General features: G+C 32.0%; 1 protein-coding gene across 39 annotated transcripts; it reads right to left on the reverse strand.

Annotated features, from left to right (window-relative positions):
• Positions 1-702: 702 nt before the first annotated feature.
• On the reverse strand, positions 703-12291 carry LOC110672403 (putative disease resistance protein RGA4). 39 transcript variants are annotated; one of them, XM_058135550.1, is made up of 21 exons: positions 9012-12291; positions 8785-8929; positions 8531-8634; positions 8258-8416; positions 8043-8115; positions 7702-7896; positions 7247-7351; positions 6987-7057; positions 6715-6895; positions 6435-6617; positions 5956-6042; positions 5027-5862; positions 4861-4950; positions 4550-4739; positions 4181-4351; positions 3307-3408; positions 2199-2649; positions 1960-2099; positions 1624-1868; positions 1421-1529; positions 703-1311 (listed from the first exon to the last, which is right to left on the reverse strand). In XM_058135550.1, exons 1-2 carry the CDS (start codon positions 12111-12113, stop codon positions 8921-8923), a joined length of 3111 nt encoding a protein of 1036 aa, XP_057991533.1. In that variant the 5' UTR covers positions 12114-12291; the 3' UTR covers positions 703-1311; positions 1421-1529; positions 1624-1868; positions 1960-2099; positions 2199-2649; positions 3307-3408; positions 4181-4351; positions 4550-4739; positions 4861-4950; positions 5027-5862; positions 5956-6042; positions 6435-6617; positions 6715-6895; positions 6987-7057; positions 7247-7351; positions 7702-7896; positions 8043-8115; positions 8258-8416; positions 8531-8634; positions 8785-8920. The 39 variants fall into 39 exon arrangements, with proteins under 39 accessions (XP_057991533.1, XP_057991514.1, XP_057991531.1 ...); XM_058135531.1 differs by adding an exon at positions 6144-6251 and having other exon boundaries at positions 5027-6042; XM_058135548.1 differs by having other exon boundaries at positions 6373-6617.
• Between the last annotated feature and the right edge of the window lie 4951 nt (positions 12292-17242).

The following is a 17242-nucleotide window of genomic DNA, read 5'->3' on the forward strand; positions in this document are numbered from 1 at the left end:
CATAAATAGAGATATTTATAATGTGATTTTTAAAGAATGATTTTTTTTTTCTTCAATGAGAAGAAAAATAGCCTTAAGCTATGCAATCTTGAAGCTACTTTTCTTATGTCTTTAATGAAAATTCTCTTTTTTTCATGAAATTATAGAGGTAAAACGATTTTGAAATAATTTAATTTTCTTGACTTAAAACGATTTATAATTCATATAAAATTTTAAATTATATATATATACATATATATAACCAAAACAAAATTGGCTCGTTTATATTACTTTAATTAATTTGAACGTAGATTGAAAAATAAATAAATAATTGAGCTTTTAAAAATTTAATATTTTTTAAAATTTTGGTTTTTCAAAATTTAATATTGCTTTGTTCACATTGAATTAATGCTTTTATACTTGATTTAATAATATTTTTATATGTTCAATTTAATATAAAAATAAATTTTTGAGTAACATATTTAAAGTAATATATATATATATATATATATATATATATATATATATATATATATATATATATATATATATATATATAAGGTATGTAGGAATAAATAATATAAAATTTTAGGTATAAATAGACTATGAAAAGTTATTAAACGAAAAAATATGCTAATCACAACAAAATCAATCATACTAAGAACGCAAAGATTTTTTACGTGGAAAACCTCTTTGAAGAGGAAAAACCATGGGACTTTTACGTCCACCAAAGATCTCCACTATGATAAAAATAAGATTACAAATGTCTCATCCAAATTCTCATAGCAGCTACACAAATTAATCTAAAAAACAACGAGATTAAACATAAGAGAAAATGTAGAAAAGTGCATAATTTCACCATACAGAATGTAGATCCAAGTGTTCTCTATCTGCTGTCCACAAATCAGCCTGAATCGGACCACAATTGACTTTCCGATTGTCAAGTTGATCAAGTCTGCTCTGCTCATATAGCCCAAAGCTCATAATTTTCCTCTCCTCATGTTCCTCTCAATCAATTCTTATCTCTACACCCACCAATAGCCAACAGAGGTGAGGTAACACATCGCTCAAGGCAAAGACGCCGATCTTGAGCATCCCCAAATCTCTAATTATTAAGAGAAGTGAGATTCTGCAGTCCATCTAGCAGTAGAGATTCGAGTTCTTCTATGTGGCAAATCAGAGAGAGGAGGAATGATCGAGGAAGAAGAAAAAGAAAAGAAACAAGACTCCAAGAATATGACATATCTAATATATTTGGAAAAGCATAGCCAGGTTGTAATTGTAGCACTGGAGCTCCTCATTTCTTGTTTTGTTCTGTAACCACCATTCTTTCTACATGAGAGAATAAAGTAATAAACATAAAAATAAATAATTAGATGATTGAATCAAGAAACTATCTTCTAAGTTTCCTTTGCACTAGTTCCAGATTTCAATTTATTACTTGGAATTTTCAGAGATGCGGACAATGTGAAATTCCATGTAAAATTCTTAAAATCCAGCAAAACTATATCACTGATGATCAAATTGACTTGAATATGCAACAAAATTCCCTGGAAAAGAAACCAAAGTTGAGAAATTAGTGAAATGAGAAAGATAAATAAGGTTCCTCAGTGAGTTAGAAGTTCAAGATCGAAGGACAAGTACCTGTGTATGAATCTTCTTGAAGTAGACTCTATTCCAAAGAATACAATGGATAGAAGCGTGACCTGCTAATGCACTCAGCACCGTTTGCATTTGGTCAACACTTACCAATTTATTAGAAGTTCAGGGATGTAAAAAACCAGTAACCTAGGGACTGCTCTTTCTTGATGAGCCAGTTTATTGCTCTTTTCCCAAGGAATAGAGTTGCTAAATTTGTGGTGCATGGAATACTTATCCTTCACACTATTCTGTGCAAATAGAATCAGAGAGTGAAAATTTTCTCCTATAAGTTCAGAAAAAAAAATAAGTCAAATTTGCGAATTGAAGAGAAGAATATACTTCATTTTCCTGTGCATTTATTTCTTTCCCAATCAAGTTGAACATTTGGGATGTGAGAAATGAAATGCCAATTTCCACATCTTTCTTGCAACTGGGGACAACCAATGATTAACAACTGTATGCAGTCTTCTTCTTTTCACCTTTGACAAATGACTCATGTCATCAGTCCAATTGAATAGGTAAATGCACAGGGAAATGATGAGTTACTAAGACATGTCTGATTTCAGCAGGTTACATACATGGCTTGTGTTAGAGCAACCTGTTAAATCATCAGATTGTAGTCATTGTCTTGATATCTTCTCTGCTTCAATTTGTTAGAGAGAACTCACGCAAACAATTGCCAATTGTTCATGGAAGTGCGTGGAATCTGCAGAAAACTATCACAACAAAATAAAGTTTAAATGACTGACCAGGATAGGTGGTGAGGTTTGTTTAGCTATGCATTTTTGACAAGTTATCACACATCTGCTACCAGAAGAAATCTTTGCCTTCTACATAAGTGCTCCTAACAGTTAGACACCCTCCAATACCCTCCAATAGCTTTTGAACTTTTTGCAGTGACTAATACTGAGATCTTGAATGACTATAAACCTTTCTATTTTCATCCAGGAATCTCCCTATTTGAGAACCTCCATATTCTCAAGAGAAGTTGACTTTTGAATTAATAAGTCAAAAAGCATAGGCCAATTCCTGAAGAGAAAAATAAAATGAGTGCAGAAAGTGAAGAATATCTAACTAATGATCTCTAGATAACTGCAATGGAAGGAAACAAAAAAACATCACTAACATTGTTCAGCTGTTACGACTAAGGGATGGGATGAGCTAGATGAGTTGGCTGGGCTGGATAAGTTGACTTAGGTGGGCAATATTCTGTTATTTTGTAGCGGTTAGCATAAATAGGGGAAGAATGGCTGTAATTGGGCATTCCTAGAATCACTAACAAATGCAGAATACCTCTTTCTCTCTTCTTCTCTAATTCTAATCTCATCCCATTCTAATTCTCTCCTCACCCAGTACCTTTCTATCTCTTTCTCTCCCTATTTCTCTGTTTCAGCAATTGTGCAGGTCTGATATGTAACATCAGCTTACTTCTAATTCAGTGACTATGCCATAGTTTTCTTCAACTAAATATGATACAGGTATTGAATTCATACACTTATAATTGTCCAAGAAAAGAAATTCAGGAGAAGGATGAAGGGAGCAGAGAATACAGAGAGCATTTGTGGATAAATGAAGATAGGTAATTTAATAATTGATGTGAGAAGCATCTGAATCCTTGACAAGTATAGAGAGGTACAGAAAAATGGCATCTTGAATTATACAGAGAGAAGCAGTGTAAAGAGTTACCTTCCAAGCTAACAAAAGCAAGGTCTTGAGACCTCAAGCGCCTCAGTCAACATAATCACCATTGAAGACTAAGAAGCGATTATCAAAAGGGAATCCAGCATCCTGCAAGAGGAAAAGGAGGTCATGGAGTTGGCCATGATCGTCTCCAACAACGACAACAGGGGAATCAGGAAGCAAAGCAAAGGTCATATGCAAGATTTCATCCAAAGACCAAAGTCAGAAGACATCCTGTAGCATGCATTTTGAACAGAAGCATCCTGACAGTTTTGCTGCTCCTTGCAAAGCCTATCACCTTCAAGGCCTTTAAGGATGGCCATTTGATGTAGAACATACTCCAAAGGATTTTAGGAGTACATATTTGTTAGGAAGAAACATGGTAAACATTTAAATATAAATAGAGTTGTGATTTTGTATTCCTAATTGGATTAGATTGGGATCCTTAATTCATAATTAGATATTTAGGGTTATACAAACATTATATATAGACATAGTTACATTCAGTTTTGCTATGACAATTACTTGAGATTAATACAACTTTGAGAATTAGTTCTCTTTACAAGGATTTGACCTTGTTTGTTCTTTGTTCTTGTTCTACATCAACGTTACCATCTATCTCTTTCAATGAAATTGTTTTTTTCAATAATTTGTCTAAAAATTATCATAAGCAAATAAATAAAGAATGGTTTATTACTAAGACAATTACTAGAAGGCAAGAGTTCATGTGTTAATTAAAACACTAATAAGACATGGATACCCTTGGATTTATATTTGCTGTAATGCTTGAATGGTGGAGAAACCAGCAATAAAACACTAAAAAGAATCAAAGATTTCATAATCATCATTATTATGCTTAAGCTTAGAAGTGATTTCATACTGGTTGTAAGTCGTCACCAAAATTTCCTCTAGATTTGAGCAGTGATTCGTGCATGTCACCATATACAGAGTTAGAATTCTGTAGAAGAGGGAGATGGGAACAATGGTGGGGTCATAGCTGCAGTCTATGACCTTATACCTGCTTCAAGATGCAAAGCAAATTCGTTTCTTCCTGAATACATAATTGTAGGGAGCATTATTTGAAGCTTGTTGATGGTTCATAAGGTTAGGATTTAAAGAAAATTTTGAAAAACAGTAGATTTCTCATGCTTGCAATTTTGAAAAAACTAAGCAATGGACATAAAGAAAGTTGCTTGCCTTAAAATCTTTTAAAAAGAATCCAAAACTATAATACCCTGATATTTTATACCATATTCTTCAGAAAATGCTTGAAATGAAACAACGTTTTCGAATGGATTCAGCGTCTTAGTATTTGTTGATATAATTCCTCATACTTGATAAGCCAGTATATGTAGAAATTAAAGTGAAAATCCAGTGCAAAATTAATCCTACATATCCATTTATGTCACTTGTCAAGAACACAAAGCACAAGATATTTCCTGCAAATTTTATTGTAAAGGAAAATAAATTCCCAATTATTAAAAGAAGAAAAAAAGTAAAATGAATACTCTGCGTATTTTATGGTTGATTGAAAACAAATAATGACATAAAGATACTTACAACTAGAAGTTAGTACCGCTGATTTCCAATGGTATAGAGTAGCTAAATTATTAGGCATCTAATCTTCATTAAATTGTATCATTCCATTTCCTGTGTTAAATTTCTCCTATAAGTTCAGGGGAAAAAAAATTAAATAGACCGATTAAAGAGAAAAGCATCAACTTACAGAAGCTCTAGATTTTTTTCTTCGTCCTTTAGTCGATAGCGGCCCTCCCATTGAATTCTCTTGTAATCAACTTCAATATTTGGGATGTGAGAAATGAAAGGCCAATCTGCGCCTTCTTTATTTGCGCATCTTTCGTTCAATAGGGGACAATCATCAATTTCCAATTCCCATAAAGATGTTAGGGAACACATCTCTCGAGGCAGAGAAGTTAATCTTGGGCAATTACTAATCTTTAAAGTTTGAAGAGAAGTGAGATTCTGCAATACATCTGACGGTAGAGATTTGAGTTCCTCAATCTCCTCAATCTGAAGATTCTCCAATTTAGAGAGAGGAGGACTGATTGAGGAAGAAGAAGAAGAAGAAGAAGAAGATATTGATGTTGTGAATATTTGCTGCACAAGTTGCACGCTCACTGCCCTCAAATCTAAAACTTCGATGGATGGAAACTGAGGGATCCAACTCAAATTAGGGCGATAATGACAAATGAAGCGAGAAAGACGAGGAAATTGGAGTAGGTCTGGTGATGATATGGTGGTTGAATCATCACTATCATCTTCATACCTCTTCTTCCGCCATCCTATCAGTTTAGAACAAAACTGTATTTTCAGATACTTGAGGGATGGGAAGAATGATGTTCCTTGTCCCTCAATTTCTATGTATTCTAAATCATTTAATCCCGAAATCTCTAAGTTTTGAAGAGAAGGGATTTGATGCAATGGTGGGAGATGCTGACATCTGCAATCCAGTAACTTAATATTGACAAGATTTGAAGAAACCCAACTTGGAAACCTCATGCCTCTGTGTGGCACGAGTTCTTCTATGTGGCACGAGTTCTTCTATGTGGCAAATCAGAGCTTCTTCAAATCAGAAAGAGGAGGAATGATCGAAGAAGAAGAAAAAGAAAAGAAACAAAACTCCAAGAATATGACATATCTAATATATTTGGAAAAGCATAGCAAGGTTGTAATTGTAGCACTGGAGCTCCTCATTTCTCGTTTTGTTCTGTAACCACCATTCTACATGAGAGAATAAAAATAAAAATAAATAATTAGATGATTGAATCAAGAAACTATCTTCCAAGTTTCCTTTGCATTAGTTCCAGATTTCAATTTATTACATGGAATTTTCAGAGATGTGCACAAGTGAAATTCCATGCAAAATTCTTAAAATCCAGCAAAACTAGATCACTAATGATCACATTGACTTGAATATGCACCAAAATTCCCTGGAAAAGAAACCCAAGTTAGGAAAATAGTGAAATGACCAAGATAAATATGTTTGCTCAATGAGTTAGAAGTTTTATTCTTGAACTTTTAAATGTTTTACCGAGATAGAAGGACAAGTACCTGTGTATGAATCTTTTGGAAGTAGACTCTACTATAAAGAATACAGTGGATAGAAGCATGACCTGCTAATGCGCTGAGCACTGTCTGCATTTGTTCAACACTTTCCAATTTATTAGAATTTCAGGGATGTAAATAAACAGTAATCCTGGGACTCCTCTTTCTTGATGAGCCAGTTTATTACTCTTTCCCCAAGGAATAGAGTGGCTAAATTTGTTGTGCATAGAATAATTATCCTTCACATCATCCTGTGCAAACAGAATCAGAGAGTGAAAATGTTCTCACATAAGTTCAGATAAAAAATAAATAAATTGAATTTGCGAATTGAAGAGAAGAAGCACTGACTCGTCCTTCATTATCATGTGCATTTAATTCTTTCCCAATCAAATTGAATATTTGGGATGTGAGAAATGAAAGGCCAATTTCCACATCTTTCTTTCGATTGGGGACAACCAATGATTAACAACTGCATGAAGTCTTCTTCTTTTCCCCCTTGACAAATGATTCGTATCATCAGTCCAATTGCCTAGTTAAATCCACAAGGAAATGATGAGTTACTGAGAAATATCTGATTTCAGCAGATTACATACATGGCTTGTGTCAGAGCAACATGTTACATTATCAGATTGTAGTCATTGTCTTGATATCTTCTCTGCTTCAGTTTGTTAACTGAACATTCAAATCTGATCTGCAAACATAATAATTGAAAGAACTCATGCAGCAATTGCCAATTGTTCATGGAAGTGCATGTAATCGCAGAAAACTATCACAACAAAATAAAGTTTAAAAGACTGACAGGATAGGCAGTGAAATTAATCGGTAAGAGCACCATTTAGTGAAATTAAAGAGGGAAGTTTTGAACTTTTTTCTTTTTTACCTTTAAAATGTTTTAAGACGAAATAAGCTGACACTTTTGCTGCTCCATGCAAAGCCTATCTCCTTGAAGGCCTTGTAGGATGGCCACTGCTATCTATCCACTTCACTGAAATTATTTTTAATAATTTGTCTAAAAATTATCATAACCAAAAAAATACAGAATGGTTTATTACTAAAGCAATTACTAGAAGGCAAGAGTTCATGTGTTAATTAAAACACTAACAGTAACAAGCATTAAAAATAAAAGTAGCCTAACAGAGACTTGGATACCCATAGATTTATATTTGATGTAATGGTTGAATGGTGGAGAAACCACCATTAAAACACTAACAAGCATTAAAGATTTCATCATTATTATTATGTTCAAGCTTAGAAGGAATTTCATACTGGATGAATATGGCACGAGGCTGAATCTTAAAATTAATAGTAACATTGACGAAGAGGAATTCCATGTACCGATGAAATGAATTAGACGCAGGAAGCTTTGAGGTACACAAGGACAAAAGATGTACACTGATTTCATTTTTGTGATGAAAACATTCTCAAATCACTCATATTTCTGGTCCAAGAAACTATGGGAATATAATCTGTCCTTGATCTCCCATTTCCAGTGTCGATAAGTGACTGCAGGTTATGTATACAGTTAGAACTCTGCAGAAGGGAAAGATGGGAACAATGGTTATTATGTGATACTATATTCTTCAGAAAAAGCATGCAAATGAAACTATGTTTGCAAAGAAAATTAGAAATGGTATCATGGTAATATAACAAAGGAAATGTTAAAATTTCTTTCATACCTTTGCAATATTTAAGATGAATGTGAGAAGCACTGCAGTAACAAATCACCAAATTGCTCAATAATTGATGAGTCTGACACAAAAATCATCCTTGGTTATTTTTCAGTTGCAATCTTAGTTGCAGGAAAATTTGTAACAGGCATTTGATCTCAAAGAGGGTAAGGGGTAAAAGAGGAAAGCATGCACCGGAAGTTTGATTAAGAAGAAAACCCAACTGTCAAAATTGATTCTCCACACATCTGTCAAGGCAAAGACTCTATTCCCAAAATGGTTAACTGCTGAAGATTTGTGAGGGAAGAAAGTTAACCACGGAACCTCCTGCCAATGCGTATCGCAGAAACCGAAGTTGCAACCAGAACACTTCCACAGAGATTCTAAAAGTCAAACAATAATGAAATGGTATGAAAATCAGTTTATTGTTCAACTTATTCATGTACTGGAAAATGTTGGAAAGGACAAGAAATAGAACACAAAGAAATATGCCATACCACTAAATATTTTCCGCTTCTAACACATTTGGAATAGCGGCGAGGTTGTAATTGCAGCTCCGGAGTTTCTCATATATTGTCTTGTTCTATAACCAGCATTCCTTCTACATGAAGAAAATGGAGAGAATAAATATAAAGAGAAAAAATTCAGATGATCGAATCAAGAAACTACCTTCCGAGTGCCCTTAGCATTAGTGCCAGATATCAATTTATCAATTAGAATTTTCAGAAATGCCGACAAGTGAAATTGGTACCTGCAACTTAATTGTATTTCTTGCGTTTTTACCGCTGTCCACTGCCGATAGAGTCAATGAGTTAGAAGTTCCCCTCCAGAACTTCATACACGTTTTTCAAGAAGGAGGCAGCAATTAATCTTCATAACTTATCATTTCAATTTTCCTGTGCGCAAAGAATCAGAGTGTCATATTTCACATAAAAAATTAAAAAGAAGTTGCCAATTGAAGATAAAAGCACAACTTACAGATGTGGTAGAAGATTTTTCTTCGTCCTCTAGTAGATAGCAGCCCTCCCATTGAATTCTCTTGCCATCAACTTCAACATTTGGGATGTGAGAAATAAAAGGCCAATCCTCACCCTTTTTATCTGCACATCTTTCGCTCAACAGGGGACAACCACTAATTGTCAATTCTCGTAAAGAGGTGAGGGAACGCATCTCTTGAGGCAGAGATGTTAATCTTGGGCAATTCCGAATCTCTAATTGTTGAAGAGAAGTGAGATTGTGCAGTCCATCTGGAGGTAGAAATTCGAGATCCTTAATGACCCCAATAATGAGCTTCTTCAATTTAGAAAGAGGAGGAACGATTGAGGAAGAAGAAGAAGAAGTTGATGTTGTGAATATTTGCTGCACAAGTTGCACGCTCACTTTCCTCAATTCTAATTCTTCATCGAGAGATGGAAACTGAGGGATCAAACTCAAATTAGGGCAATCAACACCGTGGAATTCAGAAAGACTAGGAAATTGGAGTAGGTCTGGTGATGATATGGTGGTTGAATCATCACTGTCGTCTTCATACCTCTTCATCCGCCATCCTATCAGCTTACGAGAAGCCCGCAATATTAGAACCTTGAGGGATGGAAAGAATGATGCTCCTTGTCCCTCAATTTCTATGTATTCTAAATCACGTAATCCCCAAGTCTCTAACATTTGAAGTGAAGGGATTTGATTCAGCGGTGGGAGATGCTGACATCTGCAATTCAGTAACCTAATATTGACAAGATTTGTGAGGGAAGAAAACCAACTTGGTAACCTCGTGCCTCTGTACTTCTCCACTACTAACTCTTTAAGATTAGGATGCGGTTGGAGATTTTGGAATGCTATTTCTTCACTTTGAACATTTGCATCATCATTTGGATCCGACCACAAAAACAATGATTGAAGAAGCGACTTGTCTTCCAAAATAGGATTTATTATCCCATTTTTCACATATCCCAAATTTCTAATTTGAAGAAATCCTCTCAAATTGTTGAGGCTATTCAATTCATTTAATCCTCCAACATTCTTTGCCACTGAATTATCTTTTGCCACTACAAACCATGTCAACGTTCGAAGTGAAGTCAATTGCCCAAGCCCACGTGGCATATGGGTCAAATTCGAACAGCCAACACAATACAAATGCCTAAGATTAATCAGTTTTTTAATATCTTTAGGCAGTTCCTTCAGCCTACTACAATTGGTGACATTTAGCACTTGTAAATTTTGTAGATTCGTAATAGAATTTGGAAGTGCTACGATGTTCACATTAGTAGAAACATCAAGATATCTTAGATGTTTTAGTTTATTTATGGAATTGGACACTTTTTCAATCTTTGCCCGATTCATATCACACACCCGTAACTCTCTAAAGTTTGGAACAATAACTTTAGAGATTGACAACTTACTTACATCACCCTCTCTAATAGGAAATTCATGACGTGGCAAAAAAAACGTTCTCAATTTTAGTGCATTGCATAATCCAGCAGGAATTTGTTGGGATGAATTTAAGCAGAAGTCAAATGATACGTGACGGACACTTTCATCAACGCTTTTTTCTTTAGAATTTATTATGCAAATGCCCTCCCCAGCAACTGAAGTTGCGAGGTCATGCATCAAATCATGCATTTTGCAACTTTCTACATTGCCTAATTCATCCCTCTCTACTTCCTGAAAAAATGACCTCCACCACAACTCTGTAAAATACTGTAGCCCAATGTCTTCAACACATAGACTTGAATTTGATGACTCAATGAATCCTTGAGCAATCCAAAGATGAATTAATGTTTTCACATCAATCACATAATCTTTGGGAAATAATGCACAATATACAAAACAATGCTTCAAATGTGATGGCAGATGATCATAACTCAATTTAAGGGTTGGCAAAATGTCATTCTCATTCTGAGCTATCTTAGAGAGTTCCTCTTGTAAGAAAACTAACCATTCAGTTTCTGGATTTTTTAAGCATAAAATACTTGCAATTGTCTTTATTGCAAGGGGAACTCCAACACATTTACTAACAATCTCCTCCCCTGTTTTTTTAACACTTGAATCTTTTGGTTCTTGTGCTCTGAGAGCTACTCGAAGGAACAAAGACCAAGATTCAGTTGGAGATAAGCTTTTCAAAACGTAGGGTTCCACTGTGCTAGCTACCTCTGCTACTTTTCTAGAGCGAGTGGTTACTAATATTTTACTCCCGCCAGAACCACCCACTAATAATTTCTTCAAACTATCCCATCTTTCACGATTTTCATTCCATACATCATCCAACACTAGCATATATTTTTGTCCGTTAATAATTTTTCCAAGGTCAGTTTTCAATGTCTCTAGCTCAAGTTCTTCTGACTTTGTACCCTTTGCAGACTCTAAGATTTTTTTAACAATCATTTTCACATCAAAAGGATCTGATACACAAACCCACAACTTTACTTCAAAATGTTTCCTAACTTGCTCATCATTGAATATGAATTGAGCAAGTGCAGTCTTCCCTAATCCCCCAATTCCAACAATTGAGAGAACTGAAACATTCTCTTCACTGTTGGAAGCCAACAGAAATTCTATAATTGCCGTTTTGTCACCCTCTCTCCCAATAACAACTTCAGGCACAGAGGATTCAGTTTGATCCCTGACCTTAGTTGTATAACCCCTCTCCTCATTGTGAACCTCTAAGTTGAATGATTCTGTATCAGCATCTATCTGAAGTAATCTCTTCCTAATTGCCTTGATTTTATGACCCATCTTAAAACCATAAACAAGCCGATTCGAAGAAGAAAAGAAAAGGCTTACCTCCTTTGTCATTCTATTTCCAGTCATCACTTGGCGCTGCAAAGCTTCAGTGGCAAAGTCATCTATCAAGTCATCAGCATCATAAACAATTTCTTGAAGCTTTCCAAGCCAATCTTTGACTTGTTCGTTGAGGGCAGCCTTCTTCTCAGCATCAAGAAGTACAGCCCGAATTCTGGAGACTGTGCCTTTGAGTTTCTTAAGCTCATCTTTGACACCCCACCACACTCCAATCTCTTGCAGGGCTCGAGAACCCAGCTTCTTAATGATCTCCCCAGCAATATCAAAGAGTACTCCTTCGGCCATTCTGGGTATTTTCGTTAGGTGTTTTTGAGGTTGTGAAGGGATGAAATGTTGCTGTGAAGATGATGGCAAAGCAATGCTAATATTTATAAGACACTCACGGAATGTTATTGCCTTGGAGGTGAAGTCTATGCGAATATGCCACGAGCACAGAAAGTAATTAGGGGTTTTGTTAAGTTTTGATATTTAGTATAGATGAATGGAGATTTTGATGAAAACTTTTAATAAATTTTAATAATTTGTGTTTTATTTTTGTAAGAGTTAATGTTACAAATAAAAATAAAATTATTGATGCATATTTTATGAAAATAATTTTTTAAAATTTAAAAATTATTATTTTATTTTCAATGGAAAGCGACACTTAAAAAGAAAAATAAATATATAAATAAATAAAGATCGCCCCCTAACATTAATTTTTAGTTTTGTCATTGGTTTCAGATGTTTAGCCTTGAATGTAAGAGAATATATTAATATTCTACATGCATTTAGCACTTCTCTTCTCTTCTAACGGTGAGTTAAACTCGGCTAATTTTTTTTAAATTGCAATCAAAATTAAATACTAATTATTTTTTTTTCTTCAATCATTGGAATGACGAGCTCCTTTTTCACGATTTAAGTTTTTTTTTTCTTTTCATAAAAGCAAATTCTTCATCAACTTTAGAAAAAGAAAAACTTTAGGATCATTATTTTGTCTTTATGTTTGTTGGTAAATTCCTCTCTGTCTCCATGTATTCAAATTTTCTTTTTGTGGAGCACCATTCTTCTGTTTTTCAAAGCATTGGTTTCTACTCCCCCCTCCCTGCCTGCGTCTTCTCATTCTCTTTCGTCTCAACGCCACTAGCCAATATCCACCATCTCATTTTTTTTTTTAATTTTATTAAATTTTAAAATTATAAATTTGAAGGTAATATATAGGAGAAAATAAAAATCTAACTGGGTTTATTCCTTCAATTATGACATACCCTATGCATCATGAGCTTTGATATAATAAATCGGAATTATTTTCAAAATCATAAGAAAAGAGAACAAATGATAAGGCCCACACACTTGCTACGCCTAAGTAATAATTGCATGTCATTGGGACCAACAATATTAACTAGTCGAACTATTGCACTAAATGCGAATAATTATTACAATTATATAATTAATATTTTAAATAATGAATACAAAAATATAATTTTGTATCATATAATTCAATATTTTATCACTTAAAGGATAAAAAATTAATTTTCATTAAAATGGTATCCTAAACTATTCTTTAAAATGTTAATATTTTGTAAAAAATAAATAAAAAACTAATTAGGGAGAGATTCTTGAAAATATGAATTTTTTTATTTTATTTTAGCTTTTATATTGATACATAGATTCTTATAATCCAATTATATTATCAATTAGTCTATTACTTATTTTTAATATTTTATAATAGTATTTAAGTGGCAATCGACATCAATTGATTATCCTCGAAAACTATAACTTATAATTTTTGTGTAAATTTTTAATATTTAATGATAAATAGAAAGATAGAAACATTCAATAAAATTAGTTAAATTAATAATGGGACAATGATGAAAGGTAAATGTGAATTAACGGTGATGATGTGAAAGAAAGTTAAAAAAAGATAATTGAAATGGGCTAGTGTGAAAGCAAGAAAATTAAGTAAAGACCTTGATGATGAAAAGAAACGATAATAATGAACATAAGATAATTAATAAAAGAAAAAAAAAGGGGGCCTCCAGCACAAACAAATAAAAGTGCGTAACACGAGGTGATGTATGACTATTTCACAAAATGGACCAGCTAGGCACCCTGCATCAACAAAAAGAACAATATAAAACACTAAAAAATTATGATGAGATGGAGTAGTTCATACTGAGATCACATTTGGATCCAGTTCCATTATTCCTAACACAAAGAAAAAGTTTTGAGAAATTTTGCAGGTAAATTTTCAATGAAATTCTAAAATAAAGATTTTTTCAACATAATACAATGAACTCAATAATTGAAAGAGAGTGCGGATATTTTTCTGAAAATTTACTTAGAATGAATGCATCACCATCTAATAAAATAACACAATAAAAAAAATATATACTCAGTTAATTTATCATTATTTATTATTATTATTCTTATTTTTTAAAATTTATAACATTATTTCATCATGCTATTAAAAAAAAGAAATATTTTGATTGAATAGAGAAAATGGATTGATTTTAACCTTAGTTTAAAAGTTAATTCAAAAGGAAGATGTGTGTTTAAATTTTATATGTAATATAATATTTTATCTAAATCAGTGTCAGACAATACATCTCTTCACATTCAAATATAAATATATAAAATGTGAAATTTTACATGCAAACACATTTACGGATGATTCAACATTAAAATATCAAAATTTTAATATCATATAAAAAAAATCAGATATAATTTCATCTAAAAGCTAACTTACCATAATATAAACATTGAAATATAAACTTTTGGCATATGATTGTATGGAGACACTTCAGATTTTTGTTTTCTCCAAAATTATATATATATATATATATATATATATATATATATATATATATATATATATATATATATATTGACTTGCCGATATCTTCTTTAATATTGACTTTACAAGCAGCAAATTATATATATATATATATATATATATATATATATATATATATATATATATATATATATATATATATATGTCAAATTAGGGCTGTGGTCCTAATTGATTTCCCTGTCAGCTACGACACTTGTGTGATATAGCAATGGAAAGAAACATCCTCGACAGCCATCTGTGGAAATTTACAAGCATTGTCTATTCATCCATCTGTGGAAATTTACAAGCATTGTCTATTCATCCATCTGTGGAAATTTACAAGGCATTGTCTATTCATTTCATTTTTGTAACACACATTTCTGTATTTAAAAAAAAAAAACTAAAAAAACCTTAGCCTTGTGGAAATTTGAGTTCTAAAAAAAAAAGCTTTTAACTTTTGTGAGTTGTTATATTCTTTATTATAATCAACGATTTAAAATTAATAAAAATATAAATAAAATATAATTATATAATAAAATACACTAATTCAAATATAAAATAAATTAAATTGATAAAAAAATATACATAAATAAAATTACTATCGTTAGTTTTCTCTTTGGGTTGTTTTCTAGTTTTTTTCTTAAAAGAAAAATCTTTTACTCCCAATCTTAAATAGCATGGTTGAAAAAATTAATTGAAATTTTTGATATAATAATTGAGAATCGTAATGAACAAATTTATTTTTTTAAGGATCATTCAAAAATTATAAGATTTGTTCATTACTTTAAGATCATTCAAAAGCGAACAAGTTCCAAATCATTGGGACAAGGCGAGCCAGCCATTTAATTTCGTGAATTAATTTCATAAAATTAGGAGTAAGTAAAAATAAAATATAATTGAAAAATTGAATCAAATCATTTTAATTAATTTTTTTAATTGATTTAATTCGATTCAATTAATATTTTTTAAAAGGTTTAATTTTTGGTTTAATTCAGTTATTTTTAAATCAAAAATTACAAAAACTAAATCAACTAATTTGTCCAATTTATGAATAATTTTTGTTGATTTTATAAACTTTTATAGAATATGATCTGTAATTTGTGAAATTTATAGTATGTCCAAAGGATAAGATTACAAAATATAACAAATTAAAAAGGTCTAACAAAATAGGTTCAAATCAATAAATCAAATTGAATTGAATGGAATCGATTCAATTCAACTCAACCTCTGTTTTTAATTCGATTTGCCTAATAATATTTGACAGAAAAGAAGCCCTAATATAGGCTAAAACAGTACTTTAGGTCTAGAGAGGAAAGGCAAAACGGGTTGGTTGAGTAAGCATAAGAGAGATTGCATTGCTCATGCAAATTTCCTTTAATTTACATGAGCCTGACTCATGTAACTTTGTGTCTCACTTTGGCTCTTGTTTTCAAGATTGCACGGCTGTGCACAGGAAGCACCTACTGTGTAATTTAAAAGCTGGGGTTCCGCGGCCAGAGACATGGGGCCGCACAACTGATTGTGCAACTTCCTGCTTTTTCTTATAATTTAACGTTTTCCTCTTTTCTTCAACAAGCAATTTGACCTCTAATTCAACATGCTTCTCTTCCCCACTCATGTCCATGACCTCTAAAGCTTGTAAATGAATAAAGGTAAGAAATTAACCATTAAATGCAAAATTATAGAAAGAATGTAAATGAATGAAAAGCATAGGAAAATATATATAAAATAGCTATTTAAGGGGCAGAAAAAATGTCTATATAAAATGAATGCATCACCATCTAATAAAATAACACAATAAAAAAAATATATACTTAGTTAATTTATCATTATTTATTATTATTATTCTTATTTTTTAAAATTTATAACATTATTTCATCATGCTATTAAAAAAAAGAAATATTTTGATTGAATAGAGAAAATGGATTGATTTTAACCTTAGTTTAAAAGTTAATTCAAAAGGAAGATGTGTGTTTAAATTTTATATGTAATATAATATTTTATCTAAACCAGTGTCAGACAATACATCTCTTCACATTCAAATATAAATATATAAAATGTGAAATTTTACATGCAAACACATTTATGGATAATTCAACATTAAAATATCAAAATTTTAATATCATATAAAAAAAATCAGATATAATTTCATCTAAAAGCTAACTTACCATAATATAAACATTGAAATATAAACTTTTGGCATATGATTGTATGGAGACACTTCAGATTTTTGTTTTCTCCAAAATTATATATATATATATATATATATATATATATATTCAGCCTGATTAGGTGTTGAAGTAACTAAGAATGTGACTTGCCGATATCTTCTTTAATATTGACTTTACAAGCAGCAAATTATATATATATATATATATATATATATATATATATATATATATATGTCAAATTAAGGCTGTGGTCCTAATTGATTTCCCTGTCAGCTACGACACTTGTGTGATATAGCAATGGAAAGAAACATCCTCGACAGCCATCTGTGGAAATTTACAAGCATTGTCTATTCATCCATCTGTGGAAATTTACAGGCATTGTCTATTCATCCATCTGTGGAAATTTACAAGGCATTGTCTATTCATTTCAT

The sequence above is a fragment of the Hevea brasiliensis genome, chromosome 14 (genome assembly GCF_030052815.1).
Source record: "Hevea brasiliensis isolate MT/VB/25A 57/8 chromosome 14, ASM3005281v1, whole genome shotgun sequence".
In the NCBI taxonomy this organism is placed as follows: Eukaryota; Viridiplantae; Streptophyta; class Magnoliopsida; order Malpighiales; family Euphorbiaceae; genus Hevea; species Hevea brasiliensis.